General features: G+C 40.8%; 1 protein-coding gene across 1 annotated transcript in view; it reads right to left on the minus strand.

The window, feature by feature from the left end:
* Positions 1 to 18680, minus strand: part of fbxl17 (F-box and leucine-rich repeat protein 17) — a 179980-nt gene that overhangs the window by 109204 nt on the left and 52096 nt on the right. The window contains exon 7 of the mRNA XM_026343593.1: positions 10958 to 11065. Coding sequence (XP_026199378.1) covers positions 10958 to 11065 — 108 coding nt within the window. The remainder of the gene's footprint in view (positions 1 to 10957; positions 11066 to 18680) is intronic.

Raw genomic sequence — 18680 nt, forward strand, 5'->3', positions numbered from 1 at the left:
GCACGCACACACACACACACAACAGAGATACAAGATAATAGACGCGTGATATTCCAGCCAGCCACCTGGGAGACAGTGAAGTAAATGTCATGGCCAAGGCTAAAGAGAAAACAACTTTACAGTTAGTGGTAAGATTACTGAGCACTATTGTCATCTCCATAGGCATGACATATACATATCAGCATGAAGACACACGGGGGCAGTGGATAAGGACCACAGCTTGCTGTGCGAAGTAAACACTCTCTCTCCTGTCTCCACATGAGAATCAAAACAGACGTACACACACTGACTGCAAACAAACACACCGAGTGTGTAATGCTGCGCTGTGGTGAAGGTAATAAAAAAAGGCTTTGAAAATCGCTGTCTAGCAGCTCCATTTGTCTCTCTATTCTCATGTAGCCTGTAGCTTTTTTTTGTCATTCCACAAAAGAGAATTGGATCCACACCTCTAGTAAGAAAATGGTGCTGCTTAGTCATGAAATAAACATGAAACTGATTTGGTGTGTGGCATATCCTCACCTATAGTGTGAAGACCCAGTTACACACGCGAATGAAACATTAAACAGCTGGTTTGAGCGAAGATGGGTCAGCAGTGACTGTCGAGGGAAGACTGAACTGACACTATAAACAATGGTATTTCGTGACGGAGAAAAAAAACAATGTGTGCATTACCATAGACATCCAGATGCTCACACGTGTGCATGAACAGATATAAATACAGAGACATGCGCACACACACGTAATGTCAGTGCCCTTGTGGCCAGTGTTGGATCGCACTGCTAAATTATTCATGCAGTAAGAGGCTGATTTGTGTGTGCATGTCTGTTTCCATGTGTGTGTGCATGTGTGTGTGATGACAGTGTTTGCAAAACAAAGGTACTGCAAAAATCGAACCTGGATGACGATAGTGATAGACAGAAGTGACCACTACCACTAAAAATCAGTGCACACATCCTGACAAGTTTTACTCACACACATTTGTATAAAAACTAATCTAAAGCCTGGAGTTAATTTTCAAATCTCCAACAACCAACGTAGTATTTCTTTTTCAAATCTTCAAAACTGCTTATGTCTGCTAAAAAGAATTTTTACTACAGCCAATAGAAACCGTTTCATTGATGTGGGTAACCAATGAGAAATCAGGTCATACGGTGAGAGTTTTGATTGGCCGAGAGTGTAGCTAGGTTGAAGAAAATCTGAAAATTTAGCAGATGTCTGCATGAAAGGGAAGAGGCAGAATCGGAGCTGAGACTGTAACTTTGCTAATCCATCTGTGAAAATCAGCACAGGAAACTAAATTCCACAGTTTAGCAGGCGTCTGCCAAAAGAAAAAAAATCTTCCAAGTCCCTGAAATGAAAAAGTCACAAAAACAAAACAACCTCTCCGTAATTAGTCACACACCCACAATGTGACAGGCCACAGTGCCAGTGTGTGTTTTCTCATAGTTGGCAGATTATCAGGATTTGGCTCATAGGTGAAAGCTTTTAATGCTTCCAATCTTATTTAATCATATCCACTCGTGATACAGTTTCTTTTCCGTTTGTGCATTTATGTGATCCGAGGGGTGAAAGGCAAGATAAAAAGTCAAATAAATGGAAAGAAACGAGGGAGGCAAAGACGAGCGATTCACACGGCGCGGAGAGCGAAGGAGGGACAGAAACGGAAAGAGAGAGGAGAGCAAGTAAGAGGGAAGCAGAGCAACAGAATAAAGAGCAGAGGATTTACTGAGGGCTTCGGCTGGTTTTTCTCCTTGTTGGCTGAGGTCTGTAACCAGGCAGACGTTGTCTCGTCTCCTCACATACACACCTGGATAATAATTCATGCTGTTTATAAAAAAAACTGTGAAACCTGCAAAATCCAGCTGCTCTGACGTCGGTGTCTCACATCTACACACACTTTTTGCACACACAATCATGACAAAGGAATAAATGTGCACACTGATCATATGAATATTCAGGGAGTATGTCAACACATGCACAAAATAAAATCATGATCGTGTTGTATTTTATGCTACAATTTCACAAATATCAAGCAACAGAATCACAAAACAAGATGAGAATATTTGCAGATCAACTCTGAACCAAATCAATTATGTAGCACACGATACCTTTTGCAAAGATAAGAGAGAAGCAATCACTTCGTGTTTGACAAGAGCTGGATGAACAAATAGTTCTCATCTGAGTTGAGTGGGTATAGCACCATGTTTCTATATAATTCAGTCCACATAACCAGACATGGTTTGGCTCCCACCTGCTTCAATTTAAATCTTCTTTCAAACAGGAATAACGAGAGCCCGAGTCAGAGGTCAAAAGCAAAATGGCACTTTAAATGAAAGAAAAATAACTGGCTCCATCAAAGGTACGTTATCCTTCAGCCAAGCACAGGCTGGGGTTCAATATTTGGAGAGGCTGATTTGACATTTTATTACATTAGTGTTTGTCACAGTCTGGTGCACAGTGTGTGTGTGTGTGTGTGTGTGTGTGCGCCTGTGTGTTTGTGTGTACCTGCGTATGCTCTGCCAAACTACAGAGCTATGACTACCTGTGCCATTACTACATTTATTTACACAACGTCAAGCATCATGATGCCAACCAGGAAGCGGAGGCCTGGAGGACCCCATGCAGAGGATATTATGTCATGGCTTGGACGCTGGCACAAAGCAACACGAGTTCATGGCTGTTCCTGTCCATCAACCTCAGTGCACCAGCTGACAAGTAGCTCAATGACATTTAAAAAGCACAGACAGAGCGCGCATTGTTTTAGTCATAAATAGAGAACATGTTGGATTTGGAAAATATGAGCTGCTACTTCACTGCTGTACTTAATTTATAACCGCTTCAAGATTTAGTATGTGAGTCTAGTCAGTGAAATATGGGTCCTACTGCGGGAAATACAGCGCATACAGTCCACACTGTAAGCATGTGGGCTGTTACACTTTTTTTTTTTTTCAAAGGCTCTGTGTCTCCGCACACTCTGAGATTTAATTTCAGTCTGGATACCACTGTATAAAGCTGTGTGGGAGATACAGCCCTCTGCACAGATAATACCCAATATTTTGGTGTTCCAAATATTTCTGGAAAGCTACCTTGGGCTCTTGCTTCTTGTGGGGTCTCTTGGCTTCTCTACCTAAAAAGCTCTTTGGTTGCTTTCACCATACGTTTGTTGTTTTACTGGTGAATGATTAAATGCCGTACTGTGGATTTTCATACGTTTCACCTTCACTGAAAACCCACGTTGTTCCTGCATACCGCTGTATTCATCCAGTCAGCAGCAAAATCATCAATAAATGCCAGTCTTCCAGTTCAATTGGCAGCCGCACGCGCTCGAATCATAACAGGAAAAAAAAACACCATGTTTGACAGATGAGGTGATATGTTTTGGGTATGTTCCTGTGTTTCTTGCTCCGCGCTTTCCTTCAATTTGATAGAGATTGATTTTTCTTTCATCACTTTGTTCCAGAAATATAGAAGTTTCTTTTTCTGTTTGTGAACTGTAAGCCATCCATTTGGTTCTTCGAGGCTTCACCGTCATGAAGTCTTCTGTTGACAAGCAAACATCCCGGACAGCGTTCTTGATTTTCTGCACAGTCATAAGGGGTTTTCTACACCAAGGAAATTATTTTCCACTCATCCACAAGACTTGGGTTCTTCAATCTACAAGATAGTTTTCCTGTACAACTTCTATTTTTTAAATCCTTCCAAACTGTTTATTTGAGCAAGGCAACAAACATTTTTTTCTCACACAGATTTTTTTGCTTTTGTTGCATGGCCATCTCTTTTACAGCCAGTACTCTCACCTCACAATCAACTCGATGAGAGCTCTCACAGCTATTTGGGCGCTGTGTGCCAAAACAGCCATGTATATCCTTCAATAGACAATATACCACTGTACGATCCATTATTTCATTTCAAGCTGAATTTGGCCAAGATCTGGAAGAACAACAAAATGTCTAAGTGCCAAAATACTTCTGGTGTAGACTATAGAAAAAAAACAGGAAATCATCTAAAATAACCTATTTACAGTCTAAACAACACAAGTAAAAGTTTAGACACTGACTATAAAGTAATTTTATAAGTTCTGAGCAAGAAGGTAAAGTCACAGGGTGTTACTGAGGTGACACTGTGGCCCTCACACATTTTGCTCGAGTGTCCGCATGTGTTGGAGATGGATGCGGTAAGGTGAGACGAATGGCAGTGATGTCACAAGGTGAATACACGTGGGCACTCAAGCATGCACATGCGTGGCATATCGAAGCATCCCAGAGTGTGGTCAGACAGAGGAAAGCTGTGTCAAGACAATCCCTTGGCGCTAAGCCTAAATCACATCCCCCTCCCAGACGCACATTCAGTAAAACACACATACAGTACATATAAATACACAGAGGCCTGTGCAGACACAGTGATATGAATATTTGAAAAGGGACCGAGCCAAAACTGGAAAAAACACGTGTCTGGTATCACAAATACATTGTCTGCATCAGTCACGGACCAGTGAGCTTATCCGTGTGTGTGTGTGTGTGTGTGTGTGTGTGTGTGTGTGTGTACAGTATGTACTGTGCATGTGTGGTTAACTCCTCTCTTTATCTGTCTTGTGCCCATCTACTGTCTATCACTTCTCTCTCCTACTCCCTTTTTCTCCCTCTCTCTCCCCTTTTCACTCACTAATCCTGCATGTGTCGGTGTTGATAACAAACTCAGTGGCGAGGAAGGGCTCGAGGAGATAGAGAGTGTTGGTTCCTCTTCTGCGCACTAAGCCAAATGACCACATAGGCACGCACATACACATGTATGCGCGCGTGCACAAACCAATGCGACAGCACTGGATGACAGTCACAGCACAGTGACACTAGTTGGGCCAATAATGAGACATGATATCCCTCCCTCCAGAGGTCAAAAACCTCTCTATCTCTAACTGTGTCTGGGTTAAAAGTCTTAGAGCCAAATGAATTATTCTTCAATTACTCCTGCAAGAGACACACATCATCCTTAGGCTCCTCTGTGCTCATTATATTCATAAATCCCCCAATCTCCAACATACAGCAGTGAAGAAAATTATTACAATTTCAACTCGTTCTTCGACCCCCACAACCCCATTACCTTTCTTCCTCCAAATCCCTTCTGCTCCTTCGCTTCGCCTTTATCCTCTCCACCACCCCTGAGACACAATACGCATGTACGAGTACACAGAAACACACATATTTGTACATAGGGAAAGGTACACATAGATATAAGCACCCATCCACACACACACACACACATCACTTCTGTGGTTGGTGTTGGGGGTTATCAGTTTGACACAGGGCACTGTGATTATGTATTTTCTGTACTCCAGTCAGGGGGAGGAGATAAGGGGCCAGCAGACTACAGCAAACCCAGACACCACTCATCCTATGTGAGGAGGGATTGGTGGAGTGGTGAGTGTGAAGGTGACAGTGGGTGAAGACTTGTATCTTTCAACCTTTTTGTATTTCACCACTTTAAAACCTCCTTTCTAAAATGTGCTCATGATAATTTGGGAGAGAAATTGGAAAAGAAAAATATATCACTAAAATGCATTAACTCCCAAATTTAAACTCAGGATGTTGTAAGTACATACTGATCCACTCAGTCACCAGGATGAGCAGAACACATGACTCTGGTTATGAAATTAAATAGCTTCCCTGTCATAAACCAGACTGTTTTATTTGCTCATAAGCACAGAGAGAATGAGGTCCATGGCCCAGGTCTGTCAAATTTAGAGAGCATTTATCAAAGGTCCTATATTTTTCTGGAAAAGAACAACAAAACCGCTGGAGCGGCACAGCTGAATTTATCTACAAGGCCCCAAATTAAGACCAGAAACATACAAGTTCTGCACATCAGAGAGACAACACATAGCTATTATAGTCACCAAATATACCTCTTTTCATCTCTGACACATTCTTCAACAGACTCTCCATTTGTTATGCCTTTGGCCTCCTCTCTTTCTCCCAAGGCTGGGAACTTTCACACACAAAAAAGACATTTTGAGGCCCACAGTGTCACAGAGGAGTGATAGGCTGATGCATAAGGAGGGGCATTGTGGGTAGACATGGGAAGCAAAAGGAAGGCATCAGTGGGACATCTAAGACTGGGGGGATAGAGGCGCTCTGGCACCGTGAGCCTCTCTCAAACACTGGCTCTCTGATAGAGCTGAAGTTGGACTTAATCACTACCAGAAGAAAAGAGCACCAGTTGACAAGAAGACGAAGAGACACAAAAGGAGTGCGTGAGAGAAACAGAAAGTAAGAGACAAATACGAGTAGAAAGGGGAAAGAGTAAAAAAAAAAAGATATACAGAGGTTGACAATGACTCAAAGCAAAGACTGGATAGAGTGAGAAACATACAGTAAACAGGCAACAACACCGTTCAAAGAGTTGGATAATAACTCTGTTGGTGCTGCACATTATTCTTCAAAGCCAGCTGAGTGTGACTGAGGCTGCCTGAGAAGCAGAAAGAGAGCACAGAAAATACTCAACGCTATGCACTTCTGAAATACACAAATTCATTTCCTCGAAGCCACAAACACACACACACACACACAAACACACAAATTTAGAGAGAGGGGGTTACACTCAAGCTGGTTGAGTGAAGCCTTCCACCCTTTAATAATAACGCCCAACACCTCCACGCACACACTATTGTGCTACCACCTTTGTAGCTTGTCACAGGCTTAACTAAAGGGTGAACCCTCTGAAACTGAATCAGGACAATGATAAATCTTATAGAGACCCACATGCACGCAAACACACATATATAAAGTTCTCAAATTAGCTGCTGAGGGAGAGCTGAAAGCTCCGGGACACCCACAAAGCCTCCATCCCAAGACGTTTTGTATCCATTACAAAGCTTTGGATTGTGACAAGCCTCATAAATAAATGTATTAGTAATGTAAAGAAACTGGAGCCAGGTTGAGGCTTCAATCAGAGAGGCAACCATAAATACTAATTTACTATATAGTCCTGGCACAGCAACACAAAAAACCACTTCACACACACGCTTGCTCTTAAAGTCATCACAGCTCTTACTGTGACACTCGAAGCTGTATGTTAAATGTTTGATTACCAATGAGGAAAGATCATGTTAGAACGCTTGTTTTGCAGACCTTGCATCTTAATTTTACTTTTTCATCACTAACAAGAGAATGATTTATCAAACAGTGCCTGGCCACAAATACTGAGTGCCAGCCCAGAGGAACCACACAGCTCGCATCGGATTGAAACACTGCAAAACCATTAGAAGAGAGCTTTACAGTTACTCTACAAACCATCTGTATTGAATTCGTCAAAATGGGAAATCTATTTTTACCACCAGCTCACTTGATTAAGAAATTACGATTACATTACATACCCTAATTTGTGAGAAGTTGCTATAAAAAAAAAGAAAGACTATCAATCTGAAATGAGTGTCATATGAGAGAAGTTAATAAAAGTAATGGATTTTCAAGCCTTTTTTTTTCCTGAAGGTAACTGGGTAGCAAGTGAGGGGGTTGGGAAGATTATCAGAGAGACACAGAGAGAGAGAGATCAATCAAGGAAGAAAAGAAGGGAGGGAGTGTGTGATAATCAAACACGAGAGGAGCACTGCAGTCCTGGAAACACACTCAGGTCCATGGAGTCATCATAAATGCAACGATTCTAAATGCGAGAATATGATTTTCAATCGACATTGGATGGGACCAAATGGGAATGAATGAGGGGAGGAATCAACTGCTAAACGAGATAATTACTGTCAGATATTATATAGAGGGATAGAGGAAGAAAGAGGGAGGGAAACAGAAGCAAGAGAGAGGGAGGACAGAAAGAGGTGGGTATGAGAAATGTTCACTATAAAGCCAGAAAAGAGAGAGGGAGATTATTTGATTTTAAATGTTATTGTTAGAATATTTCTGTCTCGACAATTACAATTAACCTAGAAACATCAACTAGATCAAAAAATATATTTCAAGGGAATGGCTGCATCTGATTTAGAGTTATGGCCCGTCACTGTACTCCAGCAAATCTAAATAATACAGAAAATACAGGGACGCAAAAACAAAAACACAACACATAAAAACCTTTTATCCCCTATTGAGCTGTGGCCTTCATCCAGCAGGGTCCATAGACAAGACCTCCTTATGCTTACTCTGCCTTTGCCTCGTACCTTGAAAGTTACTTTGGATAAAAGTGTCAAATGTCTTAATGTAAATGTGATGAAAAACGATTTCATTTTTTTGTTACTTTAAGTTAATCTTTAAATCTTAAACTAAATCTTTGGCATTATTGCAATTTTAAAACAACACAAATGGCTTTTATCGTAGCTGATTTAATAGTGCACAGTAGATCTATGAGGAGGTATTAAATATAGTGCCTTGGAAAAATATTCATACCAGTTGAACTTTTCCCACATTTTGTCACATTATAACTACAAACGTAAATGTATTTTATTGGGATGTTATGTGACAGACCAACACAAAGTGGCATATATTTCTGCAGTGGAATGATAAATGGTTTTTAAAAGTTTTTACAAATAAATATCTATAAAAATGTGGTGTTTGTATTCAGCCCCCGTGAGTCAATACTTTGTAGACCCACCTTTTGCTGCAATTGCAGCTGCAAGTTTTTTGGGGTATGCCTCCACCAGCCATGCCATCTAGAGGTGAAATTTTTGCCCTTTCTTTTATTGTCATTTAGCAGACTTTTTTTTATCTAAAGCAACTTAAAGGTGAGGTACAAGGTACAAGGTACATTCTTCTTTGCAAAATATCTCAAGCTCAGTCAGATTTTCAAGTCTTTCTGCAGATTCTCAATTGAATTTAGGTCTTGACTGGGCCTGACTGGGTCATTTTAACACGAGTATAGTTCAATCTAAACTGTGAATCTCTGCCCCAAAGTCAAGTCTTTTGCAGATCCTAACAGAAGCCTAATGACCTGTATTTGGCTCCATCCATTTTCCCTTCGACTATGAACAGTTTCTCTGTTGCAGAAAAGCATTCCCACAACATGATGCTGCCACCACCATGTGACCAGAGCACCTTTCTTCCACATGTTTGTTGTATATTTATTCTAACAATTTCTGTCTTAGGAGGTTTGGAGTTGTGCCATACTCTTTGCATTTTCGGACGATAGATAGTCAGTGCTCCATGAGATGTTTAAAGCTTGGGATTTTTTTTTTTTTTTTTTTCATAACCTAACCCTGCGTTACACTTCTCCACTACTTTACCTCTAAGATTTCTGGATTGTTCCTTGGACTTCATTCACTAGTGTTCTCGAGCAAACCTTCACAGAACATTTGTATCTACAGTATACTGAGATTAAATTACACAATGGTGGACTATTTGCTATTTAGGTGAATTCTGAAGGAAATTGGTTCTACTGGATTTCAGTTAGGGCTTTCAGAGGATAGGGAGCTGAATACAAATGCATGCCACTCTTTTCAGATATTTATTTGTAAACATTTCTGAAAACCATTTATCATTTTCCTTTCACTTCACAAATATGTGCCACTTTGTGTTTTGGTCTATCACATACAATACCAATAAGACACATTCAGGTTGGTAATGTGACAACATTTGGAAAAAGTTCAAGGGCTATCACTACTTTTGCAAAGCACTGTATGTAACCTTTGGGGACACTGAACAAAGTTATACACAACAATGTATCAGTCACAGATGCCACTTCGCTCCTTCTGGACTAGATATCCTAGGATTACATAAGAGATTATCAGTATTTTAGCGTGTGTACTGTTATCCCTGATGTGTTTCTACTGCGTGTGTGTAAGTAACAAATGCGATAAGATATAAATAGTTTGACGAAAGCTCTTCAGACGAACAAGTTCATATATATGTGAATTTTATATAAATATAAACTTGTTCGTCTGAACTACTAAAGCTTCACCTTGGTTAATACAGTAATAAATAATAATGAGGTGTGCTAGACTGCGTGTGGGCGGATGTGTTTGCGTCCACCTACAGATATGCTAATGCTGTTATGACTGGCTGGCTTCATTACCGTCTGTCTACAACACCACGGCCAAGGTCAGTAGAGGCTGCAAAGATGATGGGAGGCCAAAATCATGAGCACAAATTAATCTGCTGTTTAATCTAATAATGCAGCATGGCATTGGGTGTCTCAGTCCTATTAACACAACTGTAATTGCATTTGAGGAGGAATAGACGCACATGGGCCCACAAGGGTACGTTCACACTCACGTGTATACCCAAGTACTTCAAAGACAAATCGATTGTATTACACAGGCACACATTGGTGCAGATATACCACACACACACACACACACACACACACACACACACACACACACACACACACACACACACACACACACACACAGACAGACACATTGTAGATGGATTATGTTGAGAAAAGGAAATAAAGGAGAAAGAAAATAAGGTGCAGTATTTCCTGGTGAATTCAGTACAAGCAATCAACGTGTGAGTGCATGTGTGTCCATGTTTATATGGCTTGGAACATTTTTAACCATGGAGCCCTGTTCATTAGCATGGTAATATCCAAACAGCAGGGTGTAGTCAGAACAGCAGCGTATTATTAGGATTCATCTCATTAGGCTTTCATGAGATTTAAAAGTTAACACAAAATAACTTCAAAACTAAGTCTGACATAAAACACACCGCCAGGTCCTGAGTTTCCCCCCTGGAGACAATACATTGCCTGCAGCAACATGGAGAGCTGGCCTACAGTAACAGGATTAGACAAATGAAAAAAAATTCACGCTAAAACGTCTCTTGACATTTACTGATGCAAGTAATTACTTTTAAAAAGTGAAGCTGTTGACTGAAATTAACCTTCTTTCAACTGTGCTGCAGGAAGTATGATATCTTCAGTTTTACTGTAAGTAAACAAGCGACAGGAGTTCTTAGAATAGGTCATAACTGAAGGTAAACTGTGATAATACAAGTTAGAAGATCAGTGTGATACTTACCGCAGTAAGATGGATGACTCCCTGAGAGGTCACAGGGCATCCCATGAAGCCGACAAACTGCAGCTCAGGACAATGCTCTGCAACAGCTCGCACGGATCGATCAGTGACCTGGACAACAGAATAGAATAGAACAGAATCAGTAAATGGTGAAAACTATTTGGAAAGACTGTTTTTCCTTCCTGGACGTTTGCAGTGGGAAAAGCTGCACTACACGAGCTATTTCAGCAAATAATTCTAAAAAGACTTTGTTTTTCAAAGTTAGTGGGTGTAGACAGGTGTTCTCACATTCGAGCCTAAATTTCTACTCCATCTGTGATGGGGGTCGGCTGTGTTTTGTGTTGGATGATCAGCAGAGGAAAGGAATAAGAGAAAGAGGATCACAGAAGGAGAGGAGGAGGAAAAGGAGAACAGACAAAATAGCAAAAAATGTGTGTCTGCCAAGCAGTGTGGGTGTCGACTTATGATTGATGGACCGTTCCCCATCATTCGCCCAGCATTCTCCTAACAACTCATAATGGATCAGAGATCAATAGGGAAGCAGAACATTTCCACCACCTTCCACAGTACTAATCGATAGAGGAATTGATAGCTACCTCACCTCCCTCACCACATTGGAACATTGTGTAAGGAATTGTTTGTCCCCTCCTCTTTTACAGACTATAAAACGTTATCACCCCTTTGGAAGTGGTCCCCTTTTTTTGAGTCATGGTCCACTTGATTTGGTGTTTCTGATCAAAAATAAATAAAAAAGAAAGAAATTTACAAAAAGCTCATTAGCTCTTAACTAGAGTTTGACAGAAGGCAAGTGGAAGAATCTGAAGTCAACTGTAAGAGGTTTGGTGGGTGTAACGAGACTAAAATTGAGTTTTTTAACCATTAGACCAATCACTGTAAGTCACGAGTGGCCAATCCTGGGGATGGAAGTTACACCTTAAACTTGTTAAACATTCCTCCCATTTTTGATGATTTATTTAACGGTAATCCAAGGGATACTCAATCGTGTAACTGTTGCTTTTCGCCAACCTTTTGACAGACTTGCTTGGAGTTTTCTTTTGTTTTCATGATGCAGTTTTTGGCCAGGATACCGGTTCATCAATAACAGTACCTTCCAGATACTGGTGTTCCTACTACAATCCTTGGAGCCGTTCTCTGCACAAAGGTTATCTCTGTTCAACTTACTGTGTCATTTCTTAAACCACACACAGTGTATGTCAGTTGTGTAGCTTCAAAAATGTCATGAACAGCTTCTCAGATTAATATAGAGTGAGTCAAAGTTCAGGTTCAACATCAGGGGGGAAACATTACATTTCCTTATTCTGTGTGAAGACAATTATACTGGACATAGTGGTCTGACAATTATTAGTCGCAACACAGAAAAACAACAGAACATCAACCACCATTTCTCCTTAGGCCCTGTCTTTACTGCACAATTGACAACATAAGTAATTGGCCAGATTGGAGAGTGCAGCAAGTTGCTGATGGAGCTGTAGCGTTGAGCTGTAAAAGAATGAATCCTGCAAGCCCAGACTGAAATATACAGACTTTCAATATTGAGTAAACTCAAGTGTACATGTGCAAGACTAAGAACACGTTGTAAGACTGATAAAATATTTTATATAGATTTTTTTGTTACAGGTAATTGAATTGGTTACACTATGCTATATGACAGTTTGACTTTTCTTTTTTTTGTAAAGTTGGGCTGAAATATTTGTACATCTTCGGTGCCAAAAGGGACACGGTCACACTGCTGGTCAGTATCACACTGTGACCAGACAGCCGGGAACACCAAGTTATTCTTGCTCCATTCTGTTCAGCCCTATCCCAGTGTGCTCACACAACCATTTGACACCCTGCAGGACACCGATTAAACGACTAATCTACAAGTCCTGCTTTTTACTGATCACTACACTTGTCCACACAAGCTTCATTCTCTTGATGCTGTCCTACATACACACCCTTACAGTCTTAATCACACCAATCTCTGTTCTCATTCTCATTCTAATGTTGGTTCTCTCGTCCAGGTCTAACTTAAAGATTACCGAGTGCAGGCAGAGAAAGATGGAAAATCACGAGAAACAACAAGGGGAGAGAGAAGTCACAAAAAGAAAGAGCAAAGAGTCCATTTATCAAGTCACATACAATATGGCTTATCTGGGTAAAACACCTCCTGTACCTCTAGTGAAGCTCAAAGGTATATCTCTCACCTTATCAGCAGGAAGCCAAAGTGCTTGTAAAGTACAAAATGGTTCATAAAGGATGTGACTGCAAAGGATTTCTATTCACAGGTCAGTAGGAAAAAAAAAAAACGCTTTGAGTTTATAATTTAACAATGAACAAGGTGACTCATAAGGAGGTCTGCAAATATACTGTGTTGTTTGACCATTTATTTAATCCCATCCAAAAAATTAGGTTAACACTTCTCCTTTACTGTGACAGAGAAGCAGTAAAGGAAGACTTTGTTTCTTCCAATGTGATTTAGACTGAAGCTCACTAACTATTGTATAATAATCGTAAATAATTTACGAGCTTTAGTCTTTTACTTTTAAACTAACACAACCATCAAGTTAAAGTGTTAGTTTATCCAGTGCCTTTGTTTATAATGAAATACCTGCAAAACTAATTCCCATCACCTGCAGTTTTATGCTAATTAGCATATCTTAGCATCCTAAACATGTAAACATAAACACCGGGACTAGAAACATGTTGACATCCAGATTCAGCTTAAACCACAGCTGTGCATAAGTATCATAAACAGAGCTGCTACTGGGGATGTAAACTCATAATCTTGTTAATTAACCACTGGATTAATGTTAACTACTGGAGACATATGACCTTACAGTGTGGTGAGGTTCACAGAATGCATAGGAGCTTTTCCTGCAACTTACTTTTAAGTTCATTTTGACAACACTTTTTGCCTGTTTGAAATAAAGAGAGCTCTGTTCCACAATCACATGAAAAAGAAATAAACCTGAGAGGACAGCGTTTTAACAAATAAGGCTTATTGCATCTGCACATATCAAATGATAAACCTCTTTATTTTATTTTTTTTATTCCAAAACCCCCAAATGAAGATCACCTTGTGACATAAAAGGTTTAATACTCAATTCTAACAGTAGTTTTTAGTTGCAGAACCTGTTAAGTTGGTTAATTATAACAGTTAAATATAAAAACACAAGTGCTGAGGTGGGCAGTAAAATAAAACACGATGATGCTGTGTAAAATCCAGTAGCTGTTTGTGAGGGAGTTCCTTCTTCCACTACCTTTTTATTTATTTTTTTTTAACTAGAAACTATATAACCCAAAACAGACACGTTCATCCTGGATACAGTAGTGTATATACGCTGAAACACTTCACAGTACTTTCTAGTGTTGTAGAGTTGCGTTGTTTTTTTTTTTTTTTTGGAGCAATCAATAACTGGATGCACCTTTAAAATTCTACACCTCAGCTTTGGACCCACCACACTACACATCATCCCTGCAGTCAGAAAAGATTAACTGAAGGTGAGTCAGAGCTCCCACTTTGAGACACTGATGCATATAGAACCTGATCTGCAGGGCCAGATGGAAGCAGGGGCGAGACTGGAGTGGAGTTGTCTTTTTGAGTATAAAACTTGAAAAAAGGCTCCAGAAGGACCAGCCTAAGCAGAGCAGCTGGCAGGTGAAATGAGCTGGCCGGAGGTCCCCCAACATAGCCTCTGCCAAAAAACCATCAAGGAAAACATTTTCAGGTTGACTACCAGCAAAATCAAAAGTATACACACTCCCGTGATCCTTAAGTCAGAACTGTCTGCGAAACACAGCAGAGGCCACAACCAGACTGTATTTCATACTGGTGTTTATTGCTGCACGAGTGTGTGGGTGCAGTTCACCGTGTGTGAAAGCAGGAGGAGACAGAAAGAAAAAGAGCAGGTTACACATCTACAGTAGCTCTCAGCAGGTGAGAAGGGAGACAGAGGAGAAAGAAAAAATAAAATCCCGCCAGAGCAGAACAGGCCAGGAGGGCATGTACCGTATCAGATTGAGTATGTGTGTGTGTGAGTGTGTGAGTGTCCACGTATGTGAGTAAGACCATATGGGTTTGTAAGATTTGTCTCCAGCCCACAAACACAAAAACCCGTCACAAATTTCTCTTTGCTCCCTCTCAACCTTTCATGGACTTTGATTTAAAAACATGAAAAGAGCCGTGGCTTTAGAGAAGTGGCTAGCCAAAAGAGGCCTTAAAGCCTTTTAGAAGGGATCTGTTTTAATGGTCTCTGAGTGAAGGAGGTAGGAAAAGCAGAAAAAAGAAAGAGCGAGCTGGAATGGTGGAAATGCTGCAGTCATAAAGATAGCCTTTGTCTGTTCGAGTGCATGTGATGTGTGTGTGTGTGTGTGTGTGTGTGTGTGTGTGTGTGTGTGTTTTAAAGAGCTGGAAGGTACTGCAATCGTTAAGAGTGCTGTGGTAGCAAAAAAAAAAAAAAAAGGAGCAGAGGAGTAGTGTATGCGAGTGTGTGGTTTTCGTCTGGTGGTCTGATTCCTACAAAATGCTGGGGCAGCACCCAGGGGCCACTTTTCATCAGGGCATTTAAGATCGTCAATATCGTCTATCATACAACTCGTTGGACTCTGTCAAATGTAAAAGAGACATAAACAGAGGAAGTCCTTTTCTTCATTTCCTCCAGATTTCTCCCTTAAAGTTCGACTGAAAACTGTCCAATTCCTATCAGCAAAAAGCGACACAGCAAGAATGCCCCCAACCCCCTACATCATTAATTGTGTTCTTCCTTTCACTTTTTTTTTTTTTTTTTTTGCACATTATATACACACAGACACAAGTAAAGCCAGTTTAATCAGGGAGAGCGTTAGCAGGGAGTGTGTGGAGGGAAGGCACACTGTCATTTGTCTATGTTTGCAACTCTGATAATGATAAACACACACACACACCCACACAAAACACAGGGGTTTAAACTCAGAGATCTGACTGGAGAATTAGAGCCATCAGCCACCTATGTTGACACCTCAACTACCTGCATGATAGTGGTGGGGGGAACATTTTCATTTTGCAAATTCCAGTTCAGATTTGCTCCACATCTTGATGGAAACTCGGCTAAGATGCTTAATATTAACATAAAGCCTCCCTCAACCTCCACTGGATGTTACGCCTATGAAACCTTTCTGTTACTAAGGTACTCTGTGCAGTTTCGCAGATTTCCAGTAATACCCATAAACCAGAACACCAACTGCAGGCCTGCGAGGTGCAAATTGAAGTGGGATGATTTTCATCAAAGTTCTGTTTTTTCCAAGGTAATCATTTTCTCCATTAAGACTCTCTTAGGGGTGATAGTGCAGCGGGTTCATCACAGCCTTGTAACACAGACACACACACTCGTATGTAGATGCACGCTCATAAACTCATGCACACACACACCAAACTTTGTCTCTTTTTAAAGAGCTCAGATGGGCTGTATTGACGCGGAGGACTGGTGATCTGGCAAAAATCTAAATGAATACTTATCATCCTCTGTAATATCCAATGCCTGGAGACAAAAGCAACACAGAAAGTCGTAAAATTTTACTACAGTGAGGGAGACTCTCTACACTGTGCTGCCTCTGTACTGATGAGCACGCAATGTGCACTGAGCGCAGGGCGGTTCCACTTGGAGCTGTGCACGTGTATTGATCTGCAGCTAAAGCTTTGTCCAAGCTGATTCACATTTAAGTCTGCAGACACACAACAATGTGTGCATGCTGTTTGTAAAACACTGTACAGACATGAAACTCTCACGCGGACTCACAGAGAGACACAAGAAGCATACAAGCACGCCAAGTGCACAGTTGAGTCTAGACAGATGCGAGTTTGCTGGTCTCCTGCTCTCCAGTGTGATGTTTTCTTTGGCCAAACTGAGGGACTAGTCATATTTATGAGCCATGATGAGAAAGGAAGACAGGATGGCTCGCAGTGAGAGACAAAGGAGAAGACAGCAGGAAGGACGAAGAGGAGGGAAAGAAGGCGATGAGGGAGAATGAGAGATTTGCAATCTTTTCATGTTAACATAGTGTAGCTTCTAGTCTTCAGTGTATTGTTTTGGCAAGCTCCACTGCTTCTTTCATGCCCGTAAATCCTGTCTGAATATGGATGTGACAGACAGGCGGTGAGAAAAGATGGAGAGGTGGTATGATAGGACAAACACGCTGTGGGTGTGGGAGTGTGTGTATGTGTGTGTGTGTGTGTGTGTGTAGGGGAGTACGTGAATATGAGAGCAATCTGATCTTATTAGAGGCCTGACGGGATGAGGAGCTGTGATGAGAGCGCTGAATCACCACCATCTAATCAATCAGTCTAATTAACCGAGCTTTATGAACACTGGGCCGAGCTGAGAAAGAATCCGCCGTCACATAGATTAATAATGATTACTGAATACACTGCAACACATTCTATTAACAATCCATCTTCATGGCTATCCAGCGGCTTTGCATAAGGAGTTACTTCATTGCCAGCTGCAGGAAATCCTCAAGAAACGTATTAGAGGTTCTTCTATCTCCATCAAGTCTTCCAAGTAAATTAAGCAATATTCTCAAGAATTTATTTGTATTTGATGAAGTATATAGTTCCGAGAGTGTCTCATAATATAATGGTGCTACAGTCACAATTAAGGGGCTTTTAACCATTAGAAAGTTGTGTGTATACATAAGGAGACAGGATAAAAGCCTTCAGATGCACATGGTTTAATGCTCTTTGGTAGCCGCTCGTGCCCCTTACAGAAGAGTCCTAGTGTTGAATCAACAGGTCACAAATAAAGGACAGGAAGGAGTACAGGTTTGCTCGTTTGTGTGTGTGTGTGTGTGTGTGTGTGTGTGTGTGTAGATACGTGTGTGGTGTTACTGTGAAGAACTGCTGGGCAACACTGGGCAGACACAGCCAGCAATGACATAACCACTCCCTGACCACTTGACTACACACGATGCCACTCTGTGGGCAGTTAGCACTTGGTTTGTGTAAATGAAAAGCATCTGTGGGTCTCTCTCTCTCTCTCTCTCTCTCTCTCCCTGAGGATTTACTGTAAGTAACTAACACTCTGCTGCTCTCTCCCTGTGTTTTTTGCCTTTCTTAACCTCTGTCCTTCTCATTATTTTTTTGAGCTGGAAGTTGCAGGAAAAAGCACAGCACGGTCAGAAGGCCAGAGTGTTAAAGAAAGCAAGCAAGAAGGCCACACTCTCACACTATTAACAGAGGAAAAAAAACAGCTAACGGAGGGCAAGAGGAGGCAAAACAAAAAGGCACTGTTTAGTGAAATATGATTCACTTTATTTCCATTCATTTTCTCCATGAAGAACTTTTGATATTCAACACTTGTAAAATAATCAATAAATCAACTGCAAAAAGTTATTAAAAATGCTGCAACAACAATTCTGAAACATTTCTTCTGTTTTATCTAATTGTAAATTATTTATTTCATATTGGACACTAAACTGGGGGTGGGAAGAGACTATAACATGGCTTTTTATTTTATTTTATTTTATTTTATTTCTCCTAACAATATACCACACAAGCCATTAAAATACAATGATACCAATCGCTACTTGTACCCCTTCAAAGTAATGAGGTCCATTCTTGCTGAGGGGGAGTATGGCTATCCACTTTCATCATCTACACCTACCCTGAGATTCTTCACATCTCTCAACTCTGTCACAAAAAGGCCATAGAATTATCTGAGAAGCTCACTGTATGTTTTTCAAAAATTGA

The sequence above is a fragment of the Anabas testudineus genome, chromosome 9 (genome assembly GCF_900324465.2).
Source record: "Anabas testudineus chromosome 9, fAnaTes1.2, whole genome shotgun sequence".
Lineage (NCBI taxonomy): Eukaryota > Metazoa > Chordata > Actinopteri > Anabantiformes > Anabantidae > Anabas > Anabas testudineus.